The 18,442-nt window shown below is 40.0% G+C and overlaps 1 protein-coding gene across 1 annotated transcript in view; it reads left to right on the top strand.

Annotated features, from left to right (window-relative positions):
- The window catches only part of SCML2 (Scm polycomb group protein like 2), a 72,107-nt gene that overhangs the window by 14,380 nt on the left and 39,285 nt on the right, over window positions 1-18,442 (top strand). Inside the window, exons 4-8 of the mRNA XM_086464784.1 lie at window positions 488-501; window positions 4,557-4,666; window positions 5,714-5,782; window positions 12,301-12,371; window positions 16,602-16,836. Of these exons, the coding sequence (XP_086320910.1) occupies window positions 488-501; window positions 4,557-4,666; window positions 5,714-5,782; window positions 12,301-12,371; window positions 16,602-16,836 (499 nt within the window). The remainder of the gene's footprint in view (window positions 1-487; window positions 502-4,556; window positions 4,667-5,713; window positions 5,783-12,300; window positions 12,372-16,601; window positions 16,837-18,442) is intronic.

The raw sequence follows: 18,442 nt of genomic DNA, 5'->3' as shown, positions 1-18,442 counted from the left end.
TTTATTCTGTAACTGCATATAATTTAGCAGGACAATAACAGAGTAGTACAAGGGATCAAATTTTTTCACAATGAATGGCATTAGCAGCTGCCTCTTCAAGATAAAATGAACATTTTTAGAGAAATTCGTCCACAAATGCACAGTGTACTATGAAGGTGGCATTTCTGCTATGTCACATCTGCAGAAGTTAACTGTGAGTTAAGTGCTAAAATAGAGTGAGCCTTAAGAAGAAACAAGGCTCTTTGGGTTGGTGAAACAAAGAGAATGTGAAGAGAGAAAGACCCACTGTCTGAAACCAGGTTGCTGCTGCTTTTCAAAGCTTTCAGAGGGGTAGTCCTCCCCCATAAAAGGCTGCTAACACTTTTGTACTTGTCTTGAGCTTTCCACCTTCAGTCCAAGCTTGTGCACTGCCTTGGTAAATAATTATCTTTTGCTATAATAGTTTTTCTGTAATGGCAGGGATCATCTGTTGAATTGTTGCACCAAGAGTTTATGGAGGAAGTCTATCCCCTTCTCTTGTAGGTTTTCTGCATGGCTGTTGTCTAAATATATTAAGAGAGACACACTGTTCCAGGCAGATAAGATAAGAATCCCCCTAGGGAAGCACAGAAGGAACGGAAAGGAGACATTTCATATTCACTGTGTCTTGATATCTTCAACTGTGTGCAGAGAGGCTTGGTGAAGGGTAGCTGAAAGGTTCTCACAACCTTGTGTGGCAGGGAGTGAAGAAGGCCTCTTCTCGAGCAATGGTAAGTCTTGGGGCTGTCTTAGTGAACTTCATCTGAAGGCGAGCAACTGCATGGCATGGGAAGAGCAAATGTTTCTGTCACCCAAAGGTATTTCACATCCATCAGGAAGGAGACAAGGGGTTTCTTTGAGAAAAGTGGCCTCCTGCCATGTTTTGAACACCCATAAGAGTTGAAGACTTTAAGGTGGTGAAGAATTAGCTGCAGAAACCTTGAAAGCGTGACTCTGAACTGCTTTTTCCCCACAATGGACAGCAAGCAAATAGCAAGTCTTAGAAGATAACACATATATGCCTCCTCATGTAGCACACCATTCTGTGGTTAAAAACAAACGCTGTCAAAAGACACGATGCTTGCCAGCATGCAGACAAAGCAATCATCTTGTTTGTTGAAAGGTTAACTCTTCCCAGAAATAAATGTTGTGGGTTTTCAAAGCATCTCACACAAGAAGCTGGAGTTCAATACGGGAGTTTAAGAGGAACTATATGTTGGTCACAAGAATTATCTTTATCAGACCCTATATTCTAAAGGTGCCTTTATTGATTGTATTTTTTTTTTGGCGTTCACAAGTCAGTCAAGATAGCTTTGTCTTTTTTTCTTCCTTGTCTCTAATTTCTTGCATGATAGATGTGGTTGCTCTTGCCTGTCTTCTGTTGAGTAATCTTATCAGCAGAAGAATTCTGTGGTTACAGATAGGGTGGGAGTAATGTAAACATGTGGAGTTTTGAGTTGGTAAGCAGAAAGCACTATGTTGAATAATCTTACTCTAATCTTGTTTTGTATCTACAGCTTTAGTTTATGACGTGCACTGTAGAAAAAGTTAGTTGGTGAAAAATAGTATATGCTGCTTTTGTTGTTTTAGTACATGCTGTATTCTAATCTTGCTACCTAGAGGAAAACGAGGGTTCTGAAAATAAGTATTTAGCCTCTATGTATTATAGACTAAATATATACATATTTACATAGCAAATATGTAAACTCTGTATACTTACGTGTATTACTATATATTTAAAACATTCTTTGAAAATGGTATCCTGTTCTTTGTTGTTTTTTTTTTTTTAGAGCGCTGAGTAGCATGTGATTAACTCTACAGTAGCAGCATTTCATTTTCATTCATGTTTTGACAAAGCAATCTAAAACATACTGTGTTTTACTTTGGAAAGTACACTGAAACTTGCCTCTTTAAAAATGGACTTTATGAATAGAGGAAGATAGATATGAATTAAACTGACCTATTTTTTTGTCACCATGAGCTTCAAGTCTCTGGAACTAGTAAATCTTGTCTGTCTCTAATATATGAATAAAATTCCTGTTTTCAAGTTCACTTTTCAGGTGTAAAGGAATTAGTCATTGAACATGACTAGGTGAAGGACATAAAAATAAAATACTCTTTGTACCTGCAGAAGTATTTCCCTCTTTCATAACCTCATTTTTGAGGTTTGACCTCAAAGTTTGACCAAGCTGAGGGTTATGTGCTGAGGGAGTCATCTTCCTCAGCCCAGTGATTTGATATAATAGACTTCCATGTCTTAATTTCATTTTCAGTGATATTTTGAAACTAAATTTACTAGAAATTAGGATATCAAAATTTCAAATGTAGATTGGCATGCATTAAAAAAAAGGCGCGCATTTCATATTTATAAAATTGGATTTTAATAAAATCTTATTTTCTTTAACGTTGGTTTTGAAAATAAACCATGAATTCTTACCCACCCTAACTACTGCCATTGGAAGAGACACACCAGACCAAGGCATCATAGCAACTGGGAAGTATAGACTGGGGGAAGGTTTTCTGAGGTGGTAGTAGATACGAGGTATCTCATGTGAAAATAGGTTCCTAATTCTTGCTGCCAGTAACTTTTAGTCTGCTTAGACAAGACAGCTACTCCAGCTTTGTAGTGGTTTTCCCAACATTGAAGGTTGGAATGCATAAAAGCAAGGGGAGCTTTTGAAAATAATCTTGGTTTTATTCAGACTTATTTTTGGATACTTCGCATGTGCTGAGTGAATTTTACTTGAGCGTTTTAAAGAGTAAATCTCTGGCCATCAAAACCAAGTGATAGTGATGGTGCTTTGGGTTTATGAATGAAGATGCCTCCACTTCAAACAAAATAGGTATTTAAACTGCTGCTGAGGAATCCATTTCTTCTCATTAATGTCATCATCTCTTCTTGTTCTCATAGTTTCCTAGTGGCTGTTGATAAGAAAAATGTGTTGCCAAGAGTGTTTCATTTCAGCGATTGTATTTGTTGTGGTATTTGTGAGATATGCCCTAAGCCTAACTGGTGCAGGAAATAAATAATTTGGGTGGTGGTTGTCAGTAAGAACTCATCTGGTGTCCAGGCTGTGGTTTTTCGCATTCTTTCACCTGTTCTTGATGTCTTGCATCATGAAAGGCTATCATCTTGTTTGAAATCTGGCACTGTTGAGTAGATACTCTTTCATGACTCTGTCCTTTCAAGCTTTGGGTGTTCGCAGGAAGCAGTTATTAGTTCTTTTCTTCAGTAAGTCTCTTATGTGGGACTCTGTTGGATTTCCTCTTTGGAAATAAGTGGATAGGGAAGTTAATCTATTCTGTAAGCTGTCAGCCTGATGTCTGCAACAGTCTCGTGACTGTTCTTGGGAAAGCCTGACTAACTGAGCTTGTAGGACATGGCAAAAGGTTCTGCTGGTGATTGCCACTCCCCAACAGAAACCTAGCTGCATTCAGTTCAATCCCAAACAGGCTGGATGGAATATATTTTGGTCTGTAGGAGGGAGAAGGTGAATATTAGCCTTGTGTCTTGTCATTGTTATGTAACTAGTCTTTCAAGACTATCCTTTCTCAAATTCCCACCGGTAGTTGTTGTCAGGATGCAGTTTGTCCGCTTGTGTGGGTTAAAACCCTACTCCTGAGGAAGTACTGAGGTTAGAGCTCTGTGGGCACCATCCAGAAGTGTTTCAGCAGGTCCATCTGAAGTCAATCTCCATAAGGATTTTTCTTTTGAAACCTATCCAGTAGAAAATGTTTCAAAGCCAACTTTTTTCCAAAAGAAAGAGCGTGTAAGTCAAGAAATAAGACTAAGTCAAGGAATAAACATAGCATTTTCTTTCCTTTTCAAAGGATCTGCGGTACTCCTCATATCTGCTTTAGGAGAAACAGGTGATATTTTTGCAGCGTATTTTGAGCAGGTATGTAGCTGTTGGTATATTTTTTAGGACTGTGGAGTCTTGGTTATTCTTGGAAGATGTCTTGGCCCTGGGTACACTAATAGGCTTTAATGGCCCTGACCAGCCTCACCTGGGGCTTTTCCCCAACCTGCCCAGGGCCCAGGACCCCATGTCAGCCCCTGGAGCCATCAGCCCTTGCCCCTGTGATACTGCAGCAGGGCTGGTCTCCAGCTCCCCTGAGCCCTGCCCTGCCTGGCCATGAGCCCTGCTGAGCTGGGGCCACCTGTGAACCCATGTCCTGTCCCAGCCTTGACCTGTCCCCAGGGAGGATGCCCAGTGCCTCTCCCCCAGTAGCTCCTGGTGGGAGTGGTGAGGTGGCCCTGGCTGGTGAGGCCCTGCCCGGCTGCCTCTGAAGGGGCCCTGGCTAGTGCTGTGACCTGGCCAAAGGACCACAACATCCTACCCAGCATAAAGCCAGGTGGATGACTTGTCCCCTCCTCACTGACTGATGGGGGAGGATTTTGGGATTGATGACAGAAGATTGTCATGATTCAGCTCTTGCTATACGTGGCAATTTGTCAATAAATAAATAATAAAACAAGTGAGATGGAAATTATAAACATCACACGTTGCTTGTTCGTACATCGATTTCAAGTAAAGCCTTACTTATAGAAAACATAGAAGAGAAACACTATTAGGGCTTAATCTTTGCTGCAGAACAACTGATTGTATCTCAAGTGTTTATGATCACCAAATGCTTCTTATTCTAGGTTAGGAGTGGTTTTAGTTCAGGTGCAAGCCAATCAATAGCTAAAGACTTAAGTGCAAGGGAATACAGGAGTCAACTACCAACACAATCTTTCGGTACAAGTGAGCCATCCCTTCACCTGTAACAGTTCAGGCTAACTAGGGTGACCCAAGGTGTGAGGTGAGGCCCATGGCTTCCCAGAGGAGCAGCCACATTCCTGGTGCTGAGGCATTTGCTGAGGGTTATTGTGTCACACAGAGCTTGATGACCTTTTTAAATGTGAGAATGTACTTGCATTTTGGTTGCCAACTCAGTGTCATATTTGAATTGTGCTTGAGTCCATGAGTGTCAAAAGCAAGTCACTGAACCAACATATTTTAAAGATTAAATGGAACGAGTTGAACTGGCTCTCTGTCTTCTCCATTCTAGCCTCCCAGTCCCCCAGTGTCTCTCATACATGCTGAAATACAGCAAAAATGAAATATGACAGGCTCCTTTCTGTGTGTGGAAATGAATGATAGAGAAGGTAGATTCTTCTGAATTTTTTTTTTTTAATAACTGAAATGTGCACTGAGATATCTGCTTGCATTTATGTATTTAAGAATTTAAATATAGAATAGAATCTTTAACTCGTTTTAGGGTGGGTTTGGGTTTTTTTTTTTCTTGTTTCTCAGTTCATAGTGGTCTAGAGAAGATTTAAAAAGATATCCAGTGATCTCGATGATCTCAAGTTGCGTGTAGTAGTAAAGCTCTTAAAAAGTTAGGACGGGGTTGCTTTTGTTGAGACAATACTATGTTTTCTGCAACTAGGTTTATTCTGATAATGTTGTATAAATTATTCAAAAGCTCTGCTTTTTCATGCTGTACTTCTCTATATATTTTGAAAGGAAAATAGTGCAGTGATTAAATTTGTAGTACAAATACCTTTTTGATTACGCACTGAAATGAATAAAAAAAGTCAATATTCGGAACAAGACATTCTGTATTGTTTGAAAGCATTCTGTGTTATGCTGGACATCATTATGATGTGAATATTACATTTATTATGTAATGGAATCTTGTCTTTTAGATTCAAAGAATATTAAAAAAGAGAAAGATGGAAAGAACCAGCAGGCAAACAACTCGTCTTTAAAAAGTGGTAGGTATTGCAGCTGTCAGGTTATTAGTTAAGGTACCCTAAAATAAAAAGTATGTATTTGGATTGTACTATCTCATGAGGCTTTTTTTGCAATCTTTTTGTCTATTACTGGTGGGTAGTTAAAAACATACCATTGCTTCTGTCTAACTCTGTTAGGAAAGTATGTTTTGGTATAGAAGATGGTGGTTGAAACTGCTTGACTTGAGCCTGATAGTTTTACTAGTCAAGACAAGTACTCATTACCAGTTTGTCTGTTCTTCTAATCATGTATTTCTTAGTTTCGTGCCTTTTCTGCTACAGGTATCTTCTCTTTCCTTAACGTGTTTGCTGGTGCCAACGAAAGGATTTTCAGTTTAATAGTCTGAGTTTTTAGGATTGCTAACTCTATTAAATTGCCTGGGATTCTTATTTTACTTTAAATATATTTTGTTTTCAAATAAATTGTGTTTTTATAATAAGCTGAGGAAGCTACACACTTGGCAGAAATGATCCAGCTTCTGATCAAACTTGTCCTCCACAGGAGGATGTAGGGCAGCATATGCATGTGATTGCTGGCAGTTTAGCTTATGTGGGCTGCAGTGAGAGGGCAGCAGCATCCTTATATACCCTTCGTATGTTCGTGTTGGTGGCTTGACTTTGGGGCAGTAAGAAATGCAGTGCTCATGAATACTGTTGACTGAAGTAGAAAATCTCTTCAGGAGTTCTTAGTTAATTCTTGATAAAATATCAGTGGATTACTTAAACTGTCACTCTCTTGACATTTCTGTGCCCTATGACTCCTAATAGATGGTATGCTCAGAGCTTTTCTTGGATGCTAGTGGAAATGTTCCTTACAAGTAGTGTAGACACTGAACAAACGTGCTGAGATACTAACATGTTAGCTGGGTAGTTGAGGTGATGACTTTGCATAGAAGATACAATACCCTGTTAGCATCAGATATAGTACAGCTTTCTGCTGTTTCATTTGCCAGACTTAATTCTTCCATTTCCTGGGTTCCTAGCAGTCATCTTTTGTTACTCTTCCCTGTAACTTTGAGACAGAAGAGGAAGTGTATTTGTGTCTTGTTTTCCCTCTTCTGCAGTGTAAGAGGAGCTTCAGTCAAACTGGACTCAGATAGCATGTCTGTGTTTTAAAATAACTGTCTGACATGACAGACGGAGCCCCACAAGATGCCCCCCCCCCCCCCGCCCCCTGCCAAGTGTTTTTCATATGTGGATGAGATAACCATATTTCATGAGTCGCTGGAAAACGTCCCTGCCTTCTTCTGCTGTTGAAAGAGAGCAAGCTGTTGAAAAAGCTTTGTGGAGAAGCAGTGTGAAACAGGCAAGCCTTATTCTGTCATCTGTGTTCTTCCATTTGGGACTATGCTGTTAATCTAGCGTCTGAGTGCTGAATTTACTCATGAAATCTAGACTCAGCTCTATCAGACATAGAGAGGAGTGCCTTGCTCAACATTATGCAAGATCTCTGGTTTTCTATAGATGAGAGGATAATTTTTATTCTGTGTTGTTGCTTGTTGGTGGCAAGGAAGAAGAAGGAGTGTCTTGGTGCTGTATGAAAAAAGATGCCTTACAATGTTTTGGGCTAGCATCCAGGAAGTCCCTGGAGTTTTCAGGGGATGTGTGATAGGAAAAGTTGAAGAGAAGGGGAGATACAGAGATGTGGGAAGAATAGTTGAAAAAACAGACTAAAGTAGGTAGAGAAGGACAGGAGATGGAGAAAAATTCTAATTGAATGACCACAGCATATAGAAGGAGGTACAAGTTATAAAGCAGGGTATGAAATACCTTGCACTTAAGCTACTACGTTTACAAGAGTATGTAAATAAAAATTGAAAGAAAACCTTATCTGTTACAAAGAGAGATTGTCGTATGAAGACTAGGAAAAATACATGTCTGTGTCAAAAGTCTCAGATGCATGCCAAGGGAACCTAGGGATGAGATGAGAACACGAGGTACTCTGTCTGCTTAAACAACATTAAGGCTGTGGTGATATTGTGTTTAAACTAACCTAAATAAACCAGGACCTTAAATTCTACCTATCTACAAGTGACACTTAACTCATAGTTTAAATCTTCAATTTAAATTTTGTAAAACTCTGACTTGATCTAAACTGAAGTGTTATGTATAGTAGAAGAAGACAGGGAGCACTTCAGCAAACTGGGCGTTTGCATATTCATGGGAGCAAATGAGACTTCTCCAAGGGTGCTCCAAGGGTAGTTGACTGATGTCACATGAGGCTTATCTCTCATTTTGGAGATGTCATAGTGACTGGGGAAGTTTTGTGATGACTGGAAAAGGAAAAACAGTGTGCCCAGTGACAAGAAGGGAGTACCTGCTGGAATTACAGGCTGGCCTGCCTGACCTCAGTCTTCAGGAAGACTATGGACAAAAATCCTTCTGGAAGCCATTTCCAAGCACATAAAGGACAAAGATGAGGTCAGGAACAGCTGAGATGGATTTGCTGACTTGTCGGTCGCCTTTTGCGATAAGTGATTCTGTAAACAAGGGGAGAGCAGTGGATGTTGTTCATCTTGGCTTTAGCAAGGCTTTCTGTACTGTTTCTGTAGTGTCCTTTCAGCCACACTGGTGAGATGTGGTTTGGATAGGTGGATGGAAAACTGACTGGACTGCCAGACAGTACGATGTCCACCTGACAGCTGGTAGCTAGTGCTACTTCTCAGGGGTCAATACTAGGGCTGGTGGTATTTTATACCTTACTGACGGGTGAGGATGACGGGACAGAACGCACTGTCAGCTGGTTTGTGGGCAACGTCTAACTGGGAGGAGTAGCCGGTAGGCTGGAAGGCAGGGCTGCTCTTCAGATAGACCTCCTCATGCCGGAGAAACGGGCTGACAGGAGCCCCGTCAGATTCGAAGGCAAACGGAGGGTCCTTCCCGCGCCTGGGCGGACCGGAGCCCTGCAGCAGCCCGGGCGGGAAGCTGGGCTGCCGGGAGAGCGGTTTTGCGGGAAAGGCCATGGAGTCCCGACAGGCAGCAAGCTGATTGCGGGCCAGCAGTGTGCTCTTGTGGGGAAAGGCGTCAACTGCATGCTGAGTCCTGTCAGCGAAACTAGGCAGCAGGCTGAGAAAAGGGATTTGCTGCTTTTTGCATTTTTTTGAGACCGTATCTGGAGCACTGTGTTCAGTTTTGAGCTCCCTAGTACAAGGAGGACACCGGGGCAAGCTGGCTGGCAGTCCACCAAAGAAATGAAGGAGCTGGAGTGCGACATATAAGCAGAAAACTGGTACTGAAACCAGAAAAAATGGTTTCTTCAGCTGAAAGAAGAGAAAGCTTGTGGGAGATCATCTTACTGTCTTCAGTTACCTGGCAGGTGGCTGTAGAGGGGACAGAGCCAGGCTCCTCTCAGAGGCGCAATGGAAGGATGAGAAGCAACAAATACTGGCTGAATCACAATAAATTCCTACTTGATGGAAGGAAAAGAGTCTTCACATCAAGGGCGATGGAACCCTGGAGGAGCAGGAGGCTGAACTAGAGACCTCCTGGGGTCCCTTTTAGCTTGAGTTACTTTGTGGTTGACAGGTTTGACAAGAAGTGATAGGGTATTGATACAGCATTGCAGGGGACATCAAGGGTCATTGAACCATGGGTCATTGCCAGTAATGCAGACAACTATAGCATAAACTTATTTCCTCCATTTTTAAATTAGTCAGGCTGTTTGCCTATGCTGATTGTCTTGGATTACTGTTTTAGAGTCTCACTCCCGTGTTGGTTCCAAGCGGTTTAATTTTTTTTACAAAAGGTACTCGTTGTCATTTGGTATGGGTTGTTTTTTTTCCCTGTTTCCAGTATATGCTGGTTTGTTCTTCAGCATAAAAAATCTTTTCTCTCTCTAGTTTTCACTTTGCTAGAGGGTTATAAAGTTATGTTTGTTGCATAATGGGTTTTTCTTAGGCTGTTTAATTCAGCCTGCAGGTTTGAGTGGGAAGAGAAATGCATGTTAAATCATTTAGTGCAAGCTAATTTTCTTAAGGATTTGTATTTCTCAGAAGTTGCATGTTTTCAGGGGCTTTAGAATTAGAAAGGTATATAAAACAACAACTTCTTTACCTCTGCACACTGAGAATACAGAGCAGCTTTTAAGCATAGAGATTTTTTGTCGTTGTGATTATCTTCCTAGACATGCATCTTACATGTTGCAAACATAGTCATCTCCTATTTCTATGACTGCAGTAATTAAATGATAATTAGCACCATCTCAGAGAGCTTGGCTTTAATTTAATACACCGTATTTTCACAGGTGGAGAGATTTTAATTTAAACTTCAGGTCATTTTGCTTGATAAAGATGTTTTATAGCCAGGATTTAAAGCAAAGAGCCAGGCAATGTTGGTTTTCCTCTTAGCTTTGTCTGCAGCTGGCTGCTTCTGTTACCTTATGTGTCTCTGTAGTAAATGTTCCTGTAAAAAAAACAAACCTAAACCAAAAAAACCCCACAAAACCAAACCTGTTTGTTTCACTCTACTGTTGGGTCATCCCACCAAATTTACAGTCCTGTTGTAACAGTTGAGATAATTTGAGAAATGCTGGTGTATAGAGAGAATTTTTTCTGAGGAGGTGAATGACGGTTTCTCCTGGTGAAAGGTGCTGTCTCTGAAGTATCTGCATTTATATGGTCCTTACACAGCGAGGCTCTGATTCATGATTACAGCTTCTACATCGTGTTAGATCTGAGACAGCTGGGACATAGCTAACATTTATTTTTGCTAGATTTAATTTTATTGAATTGAGTACTTTAAAGTTGACAAAGGTAAACTGATTTAATTTTTTTTTTTTTTTAATCAGAAGTTAACCTGAAGTGGAAAATTTATGAAAATTCTTCTTTGATTCTAATAATGAGATGAAGCTTTGCTAGCGGTTCACCGTATTTAATTTTTGCAGCCTCCTTGGCCTGTCAATGAAAAGAGCAGTGGATCTGGAGGCTACTTTCTGGAGAAAGCTCTGAAGAGCCATTTCCTGAGCATGCCTTCCTGAAATACAAATATCTAACACATACTTAAGTTAATATACCCTGCCTTTTGTGAGTAATACGAAATCGGTATAGCTGTATATATTTGTGTGAATAAAATTTTCATTCCAAAATAGGTGGACTTCCAAGATGCTGTATGGAAACATCTTTGCTACCAGCCTACATACAGTCCAGACCACCAAACTAGCAGCTTTCGAGACTTTACTGACTTGTTACGTAGCTAACAACCGCATGGCCTCTGCAGTGCCAAGGACAAATCACTTGCACTCTTTTGAATCTGTTGTGACAAAAAAAAACAAAACAAGACAAACCAAAGAGGATCTCAGCAGGCCAAGGGGTTAGTTCTCTTCTGCTTGAGGCACGATATATTTTCAACTAAATGCTGTGCTGGGTTTGAGCCACCATGCATCCTTCAGAGAAACAGTGTGCGAGTGCTGGAAAATGCTGCCGTTTTCTGATCATTTCTTTGCTTCTCCTTTCTCCTGAAAATTGCAGAGATGTGTTTAACTTGTGCCCAGTGGAAGGATTACTGATAAACCCGGTGTGGTCTCTCCATCATCACGGAGGATTTTGCTATAGGCCGTTGAACGGCTGTTGCTGAGCCACTGGGTGGCATCACTGCATCATTTTGGGGTTCATGGGTCATGTACTCTTCAGGAACATCAGGAAGATGCGAGCTGCCCAAATAGGAAAAATAAGCAAAAGATACCACTTAGATAATTTAGGAACAAAAACATTAGTTGTGCCGTTGTACTTTTTCTCTTACACTTTATATTCATATAACTAATGCTTGCTTATATCTTTGATGTTAGTACTTCATACTCTTCCATTTATGCAAAACTGGTTACACTCAGTAAATCAGATGCAGAATGCACTCACCCATGCACATAATGCCAATGTTAACACTGGAAAAAAATACCACGATTGCTTTGCTGAACATTGCAATAATATTTACCCTACAAAGAGAAACCTTTATCAGACTTCAGATGAAAAGAGACGAAGATGCAGTTAGAAGGCTGTGCTAATCCTTTTGCTTTCTAGTGGACTGGGGATAGTATTCTCAACATACATTTCAACAGAATTTATGTGTGTCTGTTTTTAAACATATATCAGTACTCCTGTGAGGTTATCGTATCAGTCCTGCTGTCAGGAGAACTAAGATACAGGGAGGCTAATGTGATTTGTACAAGGAAGCTTGGGAGGTCCTTATACAGAGAGTTGTATCTAGGTATGCTGACTTCTATCTTTGTGTGTGGACCACAAAAAAAAATTGGGGAAGGTTTATATTGAATTTGCTTATTGTTTGATTGCCCACTTGAATTAACAGTACTCTTAAAGCTCCTTCAAGGGTTGTATGTTTTTCAAAGGTGGAGTTTCCATTTGATAGTAATCCTGTTCTTGGGGGAAAAAAAAATGTATTCTGTAAGATAGTTGGGTTTTTCTGTCCCTTTCTTTCCCCAACCCCCTTTTTTAATTTAAGTTCCCTTTAAAAACTGCCTGTATGGTCTTTTTCTATCTTATGTCTTCCAGAACAGTTTAATTGGGATGAATATCTGAAAGAGACTGAATCTGTAGCTGCCCCTCTACATTGTTTCAGACAGGTATGCCAGATACTATTTTGCAAGTGCATGTGTATGTGTGCATGTTACTGGGTGATCCTAGAGCAACTTTTATGTTTAGACTGCCTGCAAACTTCTCATTTGACTTCTTTTGATCTCTAGTTGTCAGTAGTTTACAGTTTTGGCAGATGCTAGCTGCTGAAGTTTTTCATTCTTTGTTTCTGCCTCAAGCCAAACTTTGAGAGTTTCATTAAAATTTATGCTTTGGACTCTTGTTTTCCTTTTAAAAACAGTGTAGTTAATGAAAACAGATAGTTTTATCAGAGTTCAAAAATATTTTCTGCTTTTTTCAGTAATCTTAGTGGTACCATGGTTTTAGTGAGAATTAAAATTTGGCTGATCATCAGAGGAGCCTTTCTCCTGCCATATTTCTGAAGGAATCTTTCATTTCTGGCTAGCTACAAGATATTTGTATGTCTAGTAGAGTTTATTCACCACTTCTTTTCTGGAGCTCTCAAATATGTTTAATTTTGTTTCTTTCTGAGCAGAGTGCATTTTACTAAGGAGTAACAGATATTGAAGTTAAAAAAATAAATCAAGGGGAGTATTCAGGAATACAAAGGAAATACTGGATTTATAATCAGGGGTGTTTAATGTACTATTTTATGTTATGCACTGTGCCCTACAAGTTTGGTTTCCCCCCTCTACTGATGGTTTGGTATTTATTTGCACATGCAGTTTAAATCTACCATCTCATGTAAGCTAATGACCTCCAGTTATTCAGCCCTCTGGAGTGAGTTGACCTCTGCAGGCATTTTCCTCTCTGTAGAGGGACCTGGGGCCAGTATTTTCCCAAGTCAAGGAGTATCTTAGCTGCGTGAAGTTAAATAGAATGAGTTTCGGTCTGTATGCCTTCCCTGTGTTAGGAAGATAGATGCTGAAGGAACTGGACAGTTCGGGTTGGTAGAACTGTAATAGGTGTGACAAGTGCTGCATGTCTAGTTGAGTGGATTGGGCATGTTCAGAAAGGTATCTTCTAGGGTTTCTTGGTAGTTTGATGGTACTGTGAATGATACTGGCCTCCAGTGGGGACCAAATAAAAAGCAACATGAACAGAATAGTCTGAGGAGGAGAGGAACTGTCACTCAGTGAATCTGACGTAGTTGCAGGAATGGAGAATAGGGAGAGAGAAATTCAGGTGGTAGCATTTCCTTGTACTAGACCTTGAATCTCAGCTTGCTCTTCTCAGAGAGGATAAAGGTCAAAGAGCCCTTCACGTGCTGCTTTCAATGAGAGATGGGTAAGAGTAGCAGTGTCTGTAGCTGTTTGAGTGGACCTTCAGAAATTAATTCTACAGCACATGTTTTTCATAGTGGATACCAGCTCAAGGCAGAGACCTCAAACTCTGCTTGGATAGAGGCAGAGGGCAGCAGTGTATACCCGGATCATTCTGAGGTTCATGCCACGCTTGCGGACCATAGACCACCATGACCAGCATGTGTGCTCCCAAGTGATGCAGCTACTGCAGAAAGCTTCTCAGAAGCCTTTCCTTGTGCCTTTCTTGCATCTTCCTCTTTCTTACTAATGCTCAAGAGGTCCAAACTGAACAACTGAGTAACACCTTAAAGATGCTGAAGTGACATGCATTGACTGAGAAAGGTAAATCTGAGTGACCCGGATTGCTTAAGGAGTGTGTGGTTTGGAAAGAAGAGCTTTAATTTCTGTGCATAGCAAATTTCAAAACAGTTTACATATGCAGACTTTCTAAGAGTTGACCTTTAAGTAGAAAGTGATATACAATGTAAATTAATGCAGAGCTAACACCTTTCACTACATAATGTTTGCAGATTTTAGAAACTAAAGTGCTTGAGCTTTGTGTAGGACGAATTTGACTTCTATTGGGTTACACATGAATTGTATGTGTCATTATCACTCTGTGTAATGCAAAGAAACACACTGCTGTGGCCAGCCAGAAAACAAATAGCAGAGAGAAGCATAATTTGATAATTATATCTAGAATTCGTGACCTGTGGGAATTCTACAAAGTTTAAGTTTTGTAGTAATTAAAGATGACCTGGGGAGCAATAAATTAAAGCCTCTACCATAAATTAAGATACAGGCACAGACAGCTAATGGAAATTGATTAAAGTATTTATCTTAATTTAGAAGATACTTTATCTGTTGCTCTAAGTTGTTTTTAATTACTACTTAAAATTTTGATGCATTCCACATCCCTTTTTTCTCACCCTGAAACTTTTTTTCGAGCAGTTGAAAATTTTAAATTAAAAAGCTCAGTCCCTTGTGGTTTGAACAGAGCTTAAAACAGGCTGTTACTGAGCAGGTTTTGCTATTTTGCTGTAAGGATGGACTGGCATGGAGGAGTTGCCTTTTTACTAAATGCCTTGAGTTGTTCGTATTTAAACAAGTTCACCTTTTCTACAAACAAATAAGCAAACTTCCCAATTTCTCAATTTCAGTTGCCTTTCATGGTTGTAGAAAATAACAGCTTGACAAGCAATATCCTGCAATTGAATTGCCCTTTAAATTTAGTATGCTCAGGCTCCCCTTTCAGACAGCCTGCTGTCTAAATGCAGCATTGGCAGATGCTACGCTCAGCATTCACTGAATATTGCACGCCTCTGTTTTTTGGGCTTGGGCTCCTCCAGGGTTCCTGCTGTTGATCTAGGGTGTGTTGTAAGTAGTGCACCCGTACACCATAGCAAGTAGAGAAAGATATATTTAAAAAAATTAAATGTGTTGGAGACAAAATGTAACTAACACTTGTTGCAGTAGTGGATTTCGTCAGCCTTTTCCTGTGTACCCAGACAGATAAGTGCACTCTTACCTGCTTACTGTGCGATCCCCACCTGACCTGGGCAGGTGGGCAGGAGGAGGGACATATGAATCCAAAAACCATGGGTTTGGGTTTTCTTCCTGCCTCCTGTATTAGGATTCAGATGGTGTTAGTCTGTACGGGATAGGTGCTGGGTTTAAATGTCATGAGAAAGGCTGCCTACAGTTCTTGGTGTCTGTGTTCAAGAGCAGTTTTCTGCTGGAAGAGTTGCAGAAAAAGGGCTTCCAGGGTAATAGGAGAATAGTCATCCTCTCCTAAGAGAAACTGCAGTGCTTGGCTTATTTAACTTGTTGAAAGAGTACTGGAAAAGGGTCAGGTTGCCCTCTGTCAGTACACTGTAGATTTTGTTGTTATTTGCAAAGGTGCAGAAAGAATTTAAGTTAAATGACAGTATTGGAAAAAATTTCCACTGATAAATTTAGGCTGGGAATGAGGAGACATCTAAAGAGAATAGCGAGGGGCATTCGATCCCAGTTGGCGTTAATATGAAGTTTTGAACATCATTAGATGATGTTATTGCTTGCAGTGCTACAGTAGGCAAGTAATCGGACTGTGATCCAGTCGGTCTCTGCCAGTAGTATGTTGATACATGAGTAAACAATATGCTTCTTTTTTGTTCATCTTCAGCTTGTGACAAAAAGTTCTGCTCAAAGACCAAGTTGCGTTTGTCATGTTTCTTCTCCCTGCGCTAATTAAATTGGCATTTCATTCTATGTGCATGAATATATTCAGTTCTGTACGAATAAGTGCAAGCTGCATTTTTTGTCTTAGTACAGAAGTTTTATGTGACTTTATGGTTGTCTTTTCTTTCTGTAAAATGCAGTTAACACTAACTCTTTTTTCTGATGTCATCTTTGTATTGTAAGCTTTTTTTTAATGCAGAAACTCTTTCTTGACTTGAGCTTTTATAGTGTTTAGTGCATTAGGGCCCAAATTTTCTTTAAATTTCCAAGATATGGGAAATACTATTATATTTCTTTTGAACTGAAAGCTAATAAGTCTTATGAGTGGCATTGGGATTTTTTTGTGTGGGTTTGTTGGGTTTTTTTTTTAAGTTGAATGTCATGTTTCCCGATGTCTGTGTTTTCTGTTCACTTCAACTATTAATCACTGCTCCTCCATCTCTATGTTCATATCTTCATCATGATTCCTTGTTACCCTTCATAGTGTGCTTAATCTTTTTAGAAACCAGTCATGTTTACACAGCAGCCACACCAAGTATCTGAAATGGTAGCTATTGGTGGGTTATCCAGCTGCCTTTTCTGACTCGCTGCTAAACACTCAAAGTTCAAATGTTTCTTTATATTTGCCAGTTATATGATATGTTTGAATGAATGAAAGCTGTATGTTGAACTGGCTGGTAAATTTAGCAATGCTAACAGCAACAATAAGAAAAAATCTTTTGCCTTTTACTGTAGTCTAGAATTCCACCTACAAATGATTTCAAAGTTGGTATGAAACTGGAAGCCCACGATCCTCGCAATGTTACCTCGGTTTGTATAGCTACAGTAATTGGAATCACTGGTGCCAGACTAAGGTTGCGGCTGGATGGAAGTGACAACAAAAATGATTTTTGGAGGCTTGTGGATTCTTCGGACATACAGCCCATCGGGACCTGCGAAAAGAAAGGGGGCATGCTCCAGCCTCCGCTTGGTAAGAAACAAAGCTTCCGAACTAATGTGTGTGGAGTGTTGCCTTCATGAAGTCGATTTTACCTTTTTGTCTTGGCAAATTCAATGGTACTAATATTTCACCAAACCATTATTTAGTTGAAAAAGAGGTAAGCAAACTAATTCAGACTGAGTGAATGATGATTTTTTTTTTCTTGTTTTTGCATTCTTTTGACATAAGAATGAACAGAATAATTAGTTTGAGTTCTGATAATTTTTTTAATACTCCCTTAATATTAAATGTTACGCTGTCATGTGCCCATTCTATAAATGTTCCCTCATACGCAGCCTGTCTTACGAGTGTGTATGGATATCACGTTTTCCTGGTTGATGCTGTGTGTGCCCCTTTTAGCCAACCTTCGTAAGAGCTGGGGAAAGCTGACTTGCCTTTCTCCTGTTCAGTAAATCAGGGCAGCTCACTAGAAGGCGCTCGCTGTTGACCCACCCGTGAAATGCTCAGCAGGGCTGCAGGAGGAGCAGCAGTTCAGGACAGCGTGAATGTTTTCTTGAGGCACTGAGCAAATTGGTTGTGGTCTGGGAAAGGCAGCGTAGGGTGGGTTAACGGCGGTACTGCAGCATTCTGCTCTGAGGTAGGAAAAATAGCACTCCAGAGCTTTAGCACACTGCAAGCTTATGTTGCATGTGATTCTTATCTCCTCAAATTGACACACATTGGGGGGCATCTGATCAGTTTGTCATGACTGGTTTGTGAGCGTGACAAATGCTCGTGAACAAGGTGTAGCTTTCCTACACTTAGAAATAGTATGCAGATTTTTTTTTTTTTCCTTCCCGAGCAATATGGGTGACAACATTATGTCTCACTGAATTGAGAAATAGTGCTTCGACTTAGTCTTATTGAGGAAGTTTATTAAATGGGGAACTGTACAAAGGAATTCCTTGTTATATGATGAATAGTCAGAGTTAACTTTGACTAACTACTAGGGGTAATAAAGCGCAATATCACCTTTCTTTGCTGTAATTAACCTGTGTATTTAGATCTGCATTCTTTTACCGTATTTGTTACAGTTTAAACTTCTAGGTGTGGAAATCTTTAAAGAAACACATATTTCATGTTGGTCTGAAAATAGTTCTGCTTTTAAAAAGAAGGAAAAATAATGACCAAAATTTATCTTAACCCACTTCCCCCAGCCCCCCCAAAACAGCCACATCCCCTCCCCTGTTATCCTGTTACCGTCTGTAGTTTTTGTAAGATGCAAGAAATAATATTCTTTCTATAAGAAATTAACTGTGAGCAGTAATTGGTACTGCTTGTTTCCCATCTTATGGTTATGAACTTACTTCTAGTTTGGTGTCATCAGTAACTGTTATAGATTTCTCATCAGGGGTTTAGTGAAGATAGGTATGCTTTCTCTTAGTAGCCTCTCAGAAATGTTGGCACCCCAATTTGTTCCCAACTTTCACTTCTCTGAAAGATGAAGTGAAAAGTATTGTTTCACTACAGCATGAAACCTGATTTGCTTGTAGAGAGGTGAGCAGCTGACGTAACCATTAAGACACTTCACACAGATTATAGGGGTAGATTTTTGTGCTGTTGTGCTTTTTTAGAAACACAAGAAAAGCAATGCAAC

The sequence above is a fragment of the Leptosomus discolor genome, chromosome 1 (assembly GCF_034619465.1).
Source record: "Leptosomus discolor isolate bLepDis1 chromosome 1, bLepDis1.hap2, whole genome shotgun sequence".
In the NCBI taxonomy this organism is placed as follows: Eukaryota; Metazoa; Chordata; class Aves; order Leptosomiformes; family Leptosomidae; genus Leptosomus; species Leptosomus discolor.
Note: the sequence above shows the minus strand (reverse complement) of the source record. Positions and strands in the feature narration are given on the sequence as shown.